The sequence below is a fragment of the Pholis gunnellus genome (assembly GCF_910591455.1).
Source record: "Pholis gunnellus genome assembly, chromosome: 6".
Taxonomy (NCBI): domain Eukaryota; kingdom Metazoa; phylum Chordata; class Actinopteri; order Perciformes; family Pholidae; genus Pholis; species Pholis gunnellus.
In genome coordinates this window covers 6385306-6395170 of record NC_136532.1, presented here as the reverse complement: position 1 = coordinate 6395170, position 9865 = coordinate 6385306, and the positions used below count along the sequence as shown (strand labels likewise).

At 44.9% G+C, this 9865-nt stretch overlaps 2 protein-coding genes across 2 annotated transcripts; both read left to right on the top strand.

Moving 5' to 3' along the window:
• Positions 1–279: 279 nt before the first annotated feature.
• On the top strand, positions 280–3336 carry izumo1 (izumo sperm-oocyte fusion 1; the record flags this gene model as incomplete). The annotated part of the gene is made up of 9 exons (XM_079161650.1): positions 280–481; positions 731–805; positions 914–997; positions 1116–1136; positions 1270–1359; positions 1619–1746; positions 1959–2109; positions 2685–2832; positions 3151–3336. 9 exons carry the CDS (start codon positions 280–282, stop codon positions 3230–3232), a joined length of 981 nt encoding a protein of 326 aa, XP_079017776.1. The 3' UTR covers positions 3233–3336.
• A 3045-nt stretch (positions 3337–6381) lies between these two features.
• Positions 6382–9130, top strand: dusp2 (dual specificity phosphatase 2). Its single transcript, XM_079160570.1, has 4 exons — positions 6382–6978; positions 7352–7473; positions 7615–7834; positions 8341–9130. The coding sequence occupies exons 1-4, from the start codon at positions 6591–6593 to the stop codon at positions 8556–8558; spliced, it is 948 nt and encodes a 315-aa protein (XP_079016696.1). The 5' UTR covers positions 6382–6590; the 3' UTR covers positions 8559–9130.
• The last annotated feature ends 735 nt before the right edge of the window (positions 9131–9865 follow it).

Genomic DNA, 9865 nt, shown 5'->3' with positions numbered 1-9865 from the left:
TGACAAGCAGGTTTTCACCTACAAGCAATTTGCCTCTGTGTTTTGGTGCATTTACGATACACATTTTGAGAGAAAATGAAAATAAAAACAAAAAAAGAAGTAGCAGTAGTAACAATAAAAGTACCAGTTCCCTGAAGAGCAGCTGATTGAGTGATGATAAGGTTTGGCAGTAGCAGTGAAAGTAATGTTTGTAGCGGCAACAATGTTTGGTATCTCTGTTTCAGAACCTGTTCAGAGTGAAAATTCCCAGGAGCCAGAGTGACTCATCCTGATGAGCGGATGCTGCTGCTGCTGGTGTCCCTGCTCTGCTGTGTCCCTGCAGCCACGGCCTGTCTGCAGTGTGACCGCAAGATCCAGCTCCTGCTCGAGGACTTTAGCTTGTCCGCTCCCACCGTAATCGACCAGATTGAGATAAAAAAGATTCGCGACCATGGCTATGTGACCTACAGAGAGACCAGCCGGCAGCGAATGGGAGTCATTGGTGAGCTCGAGACCCGGTTTAGCACAAAACAACGTGCCATGAGTTGATAGTTCACGTGACGCAACTTATATCCCTCATCTTGTCTCTTATTTTCATTGCATTTTTCCCAAATATTGTCAGGCCACTAGGGTTTTTTTTAATGTCTGGCATTTGGGGCTTCTACTGCTATGGCCCTCACTTGGTCTTAAGACGGGAGATGTCTAAACTGTAAAATCAGTGAAATATTACTGTGTGTTTCCCTCTGCTCAGATTCCACCACTCTGTACAGAGCCAGAACTGAGTACCAGAGTGAGATGGACCGCTTCATGAAGACGGAGCACACTGGTGAGAAACTAAATGTGTTCCCTGTAGATATGACGCTGTCATCAGAACAAACTCAACGTCTGCCAGATTCTGAGGCAAAGCCTGCTCTTTATTTCTTTTTTCGTTAAGGGTCTGTAACATTTAAGGCCATTCAGATGATGGATATTGGCAGGAAGATCTTAGAAAAACACTTGGACATATTCATCCAGCACGGTAATTGGCATGAATAACAGCGAGTGGTGTGCACAGTATGAGGCGGGGCACTTAGTTTAAGTCACTGTCGCTGTACAAGATGCATTAGTTACAGATACATGGTTTGTCTCTCCCTCAGGATTGTGCCCCAACAAGTGTGGTAAGTTTGTTCTGTCTGATCCATCCCTCTGTAGCTGTGTACAATGTGTACCTACTGAATATTCATTGCATGTTTACAGGACACGTGTGTGTGTGTGTGTGTGTGTGTGTGTGTGTTTGTGTATGGTTTCCAGGGCTTTTGAAACGAAGAGTAATGGATTGCTTCTCTTGCCGCTACAAGATGTACATCTGTCCCTCTCCCTCTGGCCAGCAGGACTGCGGCGGTATATTTTGTATTCACTTGTTTGCGTGCATGTTATTGGTGAGTGGGTGGGGGCTGGTCGTACCTGTGAACTGGGAGCGCACCAGTCTTCAGATTACACGGATCGCGTGCAGTCACGAGTGTGTAAATGTGTCCGCTAAGCCAGGCACTGCCGCACGTTCATGTGCGCGGCTAATGAAAAAGATTATTCAAGTAATCCTGACGCAAATGAATAACGCATCTCGCCTTCCGTTTTCTCTCCTCGCGCCCCTTTTCTCCAGTGCTCCCAGTGCAGGCTGAGGAGGGAGGCCAGGCCGTGTTGAGCTGTTTCCCTCCATGGCATCTTCTTCTGTTGGGAGCGCCAGAGTACCACTATTCCTGGGCCCGCGGCGTACCGGGAACTGAAAAGGTCTCTACCTCAAACGTGTGCACAAACGGGAGCTCAGCACTTTTAAAACCACTTTGCATTCTTCCTGATTCCCATGTGTCAGATTATGTCCCTTATTTAGCTGCATAGTGTCATCCTGAATCTTAAAACTGACTGCCTCACACCCACTAGCTCACGACCATCACTAATGTGTGTGTGTGTGTGTGTGTGTGTATGTGTGTGTGTTTGTGCAGCCGAACGAGAGTGACTTCAAAACCTTGGTGGTGACAGACGACACATCCGTGGTCTTAAATCAGCTGCGCACGGATGAACAAGGAACATATCGCTGCTCTCTGCAGGGCCGAGATGGAACCGTCTTCTACCGGATCACTTACCCACTCACTGGTAGAGTACAGCTCTTAGACATGACATCGCAAAAATAAAAACTGTCAGATCATTTTACTCTGACGGGGGGAAAAAGACGACATTGCATCCAAGTTAATTTCACCCTTTTTAACAGTTGCCACTTCAGAGAACAAACACCCCAATAAAACAGTGTGTCAACTCTAAATAATTGGCAGTAAATGAAACACTTTAAGATCAAATGTCTCTGGTTTTGTGGTCCTCAGGGCCATGTGGATGTTAAAGGATATCCCAGAGGTCCCGAGTAAAATTAGAAACGCAGTTAATTAAAAATAAATTAATGCATGTTCAAAAGGTAAACTAAAGGCTTATAATTAGTTCCTGCGTTTGTGTGTCTGTGTTTGTGGTTTGCGAATGTAGGGTGTGTCAATTTCTTTGAGTGGGTTGCTGTTATTGTCTGTTTGATGTCGCTGTGTGGGCTTTATTTTATGTTATGAAGCATATTCTTCCACACATGTTCCTTATTGCTGTATGGATATTGATACAAAGATCTCTGGGTTTACCTAAGCCTGGGTTTAGCTCATCTCTCTGTTGTTTTCATCCTCCTTCCTTCACAGTTGTCCCTTTGCCTGACCAGACTCACCGACCCGTCGTCCCTCCGCCCTCGCTGCCTTCTCGACCTACTGCCGACCTGCTGGTGCCGGTCGTCGCCATGGTTACGGCTTTGAGTCTGGCAGCCAGCGTAGGCCTCACAGTTGTCCTGGGGTGAGAGACAGTAAGCGGGTCCTGAGGTTAGCAGGAAGGGGTGGACGGAACAGTCAGAGTAAACGATGCAAGATGAAGGAAGTGGTTGTGTAGTCATATACTCTGAGGAGTGAATCGTGATTTATGAGGTATTTGTCATATAAAGCTGCAATAGATATATAAATACAGTTATTGTTTACATTTGAACCGATTACTGAGCTGTTTTCTCTGAAAATATCGTCACTTTTTCCAGGAAGTGATGTCAACAGAAATCAACAGGTGATGGACGGGTTGCGGCTTATAATTGGCATCACTGTGTTTGTTTGTTTTCCTTCATAGAATGATGATGAGTCAGAGGAGAGCCGCGGAGCAGTCGAGGAGAAGGAGGACGGAGGGAAGAAACACACACAGCACGGTGTAAAGACACAGTAAATACACACACAGGTCATGCCTGGAAATTGCACAGAAGTGAGGAAAAATGTCTGATCAATACATATTGTTTGTCCTCAACGACGAACCGGGATCGCCGATGTGAAAGAGACACCGAGTACTCACTAATACAAACCGAAAGTTTGTGGTGTAATGAAACCAGAGCGTACAACACACACACACACACACACACACAAACTTTAACACACCCACTGAAAATCCCCCAGAAAGCACTCAACTTTCCGTAACGTTAAGCACCAGCTCGCCAGAACACTTCAATGATGTGGCCCCGGCGTGGGTCACTTTCCGAGTGATGGCGTTTTCACGTGGGCGTTTATGAGAGGAATCAGGGATGAGGTAAATCTGCTGGATTACAGGGGGGGGGGGGTTTTTCACAGATTAATAGCCCCAGCCATCCAATTAATCCTGGATAATCCCCCTGTGGGAGGACGGGGGACGTGGAGGGGTAAAAAGCTAGCAGCAGATGTTTTCATCAGGGTTTCTTGTCATGTTTATTTACCTATGTGTTCATTCAGAAAGAGGGAGAGCTATTTTTCTTACATTACCGAAATCAGACTTCTTAAATCTCTGCTTCCATCCGCCTACAGTACGCTCTCTGTACATGTTGATGACACGCAGCCGATTCAGAAAAATAATCCCCTCCATTCACACAACTTCTGTCATGATCTCCACCACCTTCCTCGTCACCTTCATCACCTTCCGTGATCGTAACAAGTCATCATCATCATCATCATCATCATCAACAACAAGAAATTCACACCCATCTGTCAGCATTGTGTCAGATCAGGTGTAATCATCGGCTGATTCTTTGCCAACCAAAACGCTCTGATGCGCAGCGTAGGAAGGATTAGGTAACATCGGCTCCAAATAAAAACGAAAGGGAGTGATTGATTTACCAGGAACTAAGTCACTCAGTCGCCTCTGAAATCATCAATCATTGCTCAGGTATTTCAGGGCAGGGGGAAGTCAGTTTGGGATGTGAGCCTCGCATACGTAACACAGCTCGTGATGACAGTAGGAGGGGGTGTGTGTGGATGTTGCGGCCTGCATGGAGGGCGACAGGATGTATGTGCGGTGCCGTTTCCTGTCGGGCTGCCGAGACAGGGGGTGGGGGGAGGGGGTCGAAGGGAGAAAAAATAAAAATAAACCACCCTTTAAGACGCCCTCACACAGAGTCAACAGACTCGACTCATCCCTTCGCCGCGGGTTTATACACTGTGTGTGTGTGTGTGTGTTTGAGCCTAAAGTGCAGGTTGAGGCTACAGTAAATGCACGCTCAGCGGCTCTGCTGACAGCCGTGATGTACGGCGTACCAAAGTGTGTGTGTGTGTGTGTGTGGATTGAATACGCCGCCTCAGCAGGGGGAGAGCATGACAAAGTGGGAGTGCTGCTGAGCGGCCAGCAGGCAGCGGCGAGGGAGGGGAAGAGGAGAAGTGGGAACATGAAGAAAGTGGAGTCAGAGGTTTGAGTGGGAGACGTATGTGGGAAGGCCGAGTAATTTGAACGTGGGTTATGAGGAAATGAAGACAAAGATGTCAGATTACACTTTGATATAAACTCTCCCGCACTGGACATGAAGTATGAGTGTCTTCAGACGTCTACAATACCCTACTTAATTAGAATTACTGGACTTAAATATTACTCATGTAGAATTGAGACAATGTGTACTGAAAATGACTCAAGTAAAAAGACCTTAAAACTTCAAATCTTTCAACTTTCTATAATTAAATATTCACAACTGAATAAGCGAGTGAAAATGAATTAAAAAGAAAACTCCTTGGTTATTGTTTGTTAAGAGTTTGATACTCTAAAACGTACCTGCTCCATCAGTAATGATATAGAAATCACTAATATAAAAATAACTCTTCAAACTTTATCAGAATCTTTAGAAAGAAACTGATTAAACAGGTTTTCAGAGTCGTTAAGGTCACCAAGAAAGAGTCAACATGACGTCCCAGCTGTAACCACTTCAATGTATAACACGCTACATACCGTCTCCGATTCATTATTATTTTACAAACAGCTTTGCGATGTGTAATCTTTAATATTTAACATTATTATCTGGTAATATTCTTTGTTTTTCCTATTGTAAACAATCCCACGAAAAGCCAAAGTCTGATATATCTTATTCCCTTTGTGCCACGACCTCCGTAACTGTCCAGAAACTATTCGAAATACATCGATGCACAAGTAGTACACTGTAGTTTATTTTGAGTCAGCTGAAAATAGTCCCCAACTAATGCACTCTTTACTCCTGTTTGAGTATTGTTTGCTAAAAACTACAGTGCCCTGTATATATTGTCAGGCATTGTTGGTTTGTGGTCTTTAATGGGATTTGCTCACAATGACAAAAACATAGAATATTGCCAACCTTATGCTTTGAGTGTCAGTAAAATGTACTCCGTTACAACTATGGCACTATTTCTAATACTTTCCACCTCGCCCATGTGCAAAATGAAATGTAATCCATAACTGGCACAGGCCTTAATCCTTGTCAAATGAGCAGAAACAATCGCTGTATCTGTGCAGACGGTATAACCGGCGCACAGTGCAACTGTTTTTCTTTGAGGCAGAGATGTTATTATGTGTCGGTGTAATAGGCAATAATGGCATAGAGAAGAATGATACAGATGCTCTAGATTTCCCGGCAAAGCAGCAACAAAACAGGGCAATGTTTACTTTCCCCCAAGGTGAAAAGCAACCAACGACGGGAGAACATCGAGAGGAAAGTGTTACTTCAGTGTGTGTGTGCGTGTGTGATCTTCATGGGCCATGAAAACAATGCAGCAGCGTCTTAGAGGAGCTCAGCCTCTGCCTAAATATCGACGCTCTGTGGGCTGCTGTTTCAGTGGCCACGGTCGGGGTTTTAACTCTCGGCATAACGTCATCCAACAGATAAACACGGGATAACCCCAAACCACCACGTGCGCCGGTAGGAAAATCAGACTTGACGTCAATGTCCATATGAGGAGTGACGGCCGGGCCATATATGGTCGTTTCCGCTCGTGACGCTGTTTCTTCCGTGGAAAATAGCAAAGGCGGGGCCATGGTGACCCCGCCCCTCTCACAGCTGTTATCAATGAGAAGTAAAACTCTCAATCAGAAGCGGATTCTCACAGACCCAACGAGGATGTCAACAAGTAGGCAACAGTAGATTTATAAAGCATCTCCAAAACGTAGCTTACTGTAGCAGCCTCTTAATCATTTGCACAGAAAGAAAAAACACTTAACCCGTATTTATTTATCTTATTATTTAAGATTTTTAGCTGTTAAAGGCAAATAGTTAATTATTTATTACTTTTAGCTTATTTTAAATACTTTTTTAAACCATGACTTCAAGCAGTGAACCGTTGGAAATAGCTGGCAATGAGCTGGTCCACATACTCAGCACGCCCCGGGACCAGTACACCTCCGCCGGGTACGTGGTGCTGGACTGCAGACCTTTCCTCGATTTTGCTTTCGCGCACATTTGCGAGTCGCGCAACGTCAACTGGAACTCGATGCTGCGTCGCAGATCCAAGAGCTCGGCGGTAGCCCTGGAGTGGCTCGTCCCGGACAAGGCGCTGCTGGGCCGGCTGCGGCGCGGGGAGTTCTCCCCGGTGGTGGTGGTGGATGAGAGCAGCCGCTCCGTGGCCGAGCTGAAGGCGGAGAGCGTGGGCCAGATGCTGCTCACCGCCCTGCAGAACGAGGTTCAGACGCAGATCTGCTTTCTTCAAGGTAATGACACTTTCCATTTCATTTTAACGCACCGAAAATGTGTCCTACTGTTACTTGACTTTGCAAGAGAACAAAAAACATTAATATATGTGCTCTGAGACTACTTATATATTTTAGTTATGAGTGTAATGTGTTAAACTGTTGAACTTGTAATCTAAAACTATATATATATATATATATATATATATATATATATATATATATATATATATATATATATATATATATATATATATATATATATATATATATATATATATATATATATATATATTATTGCTGTTATTGTTTCATACAAGCCCATTTTTAAGGAGGACACTTTGGTGAAAGCTTGGGGCTCAGCTAATATATGTGACCCCCCCCCCCCATATAGGTGGAGTTGAGGGATTTACAGAGGCCTATCCAGAGCTCTGTTACAGGTCAGCCAGCAATCACCTCTCTGCAGTGGAACCAGAGCCAGCAGTGACGGGTCGGATGACACCAGCATATGATCAGGTAAGCATATGACCTTGTGAAGTACCAAAAGACAGTACGGAATGAAAGAAAGCTCTCTAGGTGATGAAAAATACATAGCATAAAAAATATCCAAAAGTCCAAATTGCATAGTGATTTATTCTTGATTTGTGTCAATTGCAGGGCGGTCCCGTGGAGCTGCTGCCCTTCCTGTTTTTGGGCAGTGCCGTCCACTCCTCCCGCAGAGACACTCTGGCGGCAGCGGGCATCACCGCCGTGCTCAACGTCTCCTCCACGTGCCCCAACTTCTACGAGGGGGACTTTCAGTACCTGCGGCTCACCGTGGAGGACAGCCTAGCCGCTGACATCAGAGCCTGCTTCTCCACGGCCATCGCCTTCATCGGTGAGTCTCTCCCCTAAACATCCAGCAGCGTCACCTTAAGAAGGTGAAAGTCCGATAACAGAGCCAGTAGAGCCAGTAAACACACAGCCAATTAGTCTCGTCTTAGTTAAGTGGGTCGTCTTTTTACACTCTCGATGAAATGTGAAATATCCAAAACATTTCTCTAAGCAGCTTGTGCACTGCAATCCATTCTGTAGCCTGGATTTATGGTTCAACAGTGTAATCTTCCGACTATAAAAACAAACGGATTAAGCTGCACAAGATGCAGAAGAGAAATGTATGAACATTTCCTTTTCTTTTGCTCGTTTTGAGCCCTTTCCCTTGTAAAGTTTGAGTTCAATTTATAAGAACTAACTTAACTAATGGTGAATAATTGACTGTACCATCAGTCGTTTCGGAAAACATTCCGTGCATCTCTGCTCGCAAAAACACTCTCATTGATGTCACAGAAACTGGTGTGAAACGGTTTTGCTGAGCTCTCTTCCTCTTTCCGTCTCCGCCCACAGACTCTGTGAAGCAGAGCGGTGGTCGGGTGCTGGTGCACTGCCAGGCAGGTATCTCCCGCTCCGCCACCATCTGCCTGGCCTACCTCATGCACACGCAGCGCGTCAGGCTGGACGAGGCCTTCGACTTTGTGAAGCGGCGGCGGCAGGTCATCTCCCCCAACCTGGCCTTCATGGGGCAGCTGCTGCAGTTCGAGACCGACGTTCTCTGCCAGGGGTGAAGAGGAAACCATTAACACGAACGCTCTTTATCGATTCATTCTCCTGCCTCCCGCAGGCGTTGTGCTGCCCTCTGAGCGCTATCAGGACTTGCAAATGAACCGTTTGTACTATTGAAACTGGCACAGTCACAAATGTATTCTTCGTATGTTTAGAGCAAAACTGCCGTGTGCTGCTGGCGTCACATGGCAGGTGGGTCTGTTTGTCTGGTTTTGTGTGTGTTACTTTGTTTGACTTACGTGCCTGATCTTTTGCAAGGGCTGTTCTAAATGTGTTGTTTTTTTGTTTTTTCACGCATCCGAACCACTGTGACATGACGTGTCTTTTCACCAGACAACACTGTTAACTTCTTACGGCAATACTGGACGAATCTCAAGTTTTATTGTCTCGTTTATGAAACCACACTGACTGCTGTTGCTGTTGTGTTGTTATTCTGTATCCTGAGATAGATCACACTCAAGCTGGAAGTTTTTTATGATGTAAATAGATTTGTTTTGTAATTTATTAATTCAACATTGGTTATGACATCGTGGGCATTATTACTGTCTGTTACTGCACTTTAAGGTTTGGCTGATTTCCTGCTGTTTTGGGGGATTTTTTTTTTACCACTAAAATAAAAACATGCAGGAGAACACACTGGGTCTGTTTACTCTGTGTAATGTACTTATTTCATACATATGTGACACATCTCACTTCTCATATACAGTCCATACATAGTCCCCATTACAAACGCACATGTTCACAGACTGACCTTGCAGTGCTCTGTTGCTAAACCAGAGGGTTTTAAAACGCTGCATTGAGTGCTTTTGGAGGATTAACCACAGAGAATGGGTTTCACAGTCTGAAGTCTTTTTTTGACCTCAACAACCACCGGCATAAAGTCCACATCCACTTGCTCAAGTTGCGAGAACAACTTTGGTCAATTGTCACACGGATTTTTATTTCTTTAACAAGAGAGCCGAAAGCTCTACTTTGACCAAATGTTGGTTCCTCATATCGGGAAAATTCCTGCTCATTACCTCCACGCCAAGCTATGTTCAAAACATGCTGTTTGTCAGATGAACCAACAAGAACATAAGACACAGTTCACCTATCTCATTTCATCAAGAGGGAACGTCTCCTTACCATGAATTTCCACTCAATCCACAGCAAGTCACGCTAACAACATTGAGTTATGTATTTTATGATGAACAGTATAAACTAAGTGTAAACCTAATGGGTAGAGATGACAAAGAAGGACCACCGAATTAAAGACGAGCTGCCACCACTGCCTCATCCCCCGGTGCTAATTATGCCACCCACGCTGTTA

Bases quoted from the DNA above. Each gene is read 5' to 3' on its own strand.
- dusp2 (XM_079160570.1), top strand. From the start codon at position 6,591: ATGACTTCAAGCAGTGAACCGTTGGAAATAGCTGGCAATGAGCTGGTC. The intron at 7,474-7,614 runs GTAAGCATATGA...TGTCAATTGCAG, and splicing joins TGACACCAGCATATGATCAG to GGCGGTCCCGTGGAGCTGCT. The intron at 7,835-8,340 runs GTGAGTCTCTCC...CTCCGCCCACAG, and splicing joins CACGGCCATCGCCTTCATCG to ACTCTGTGAAGCAGAGCGGT.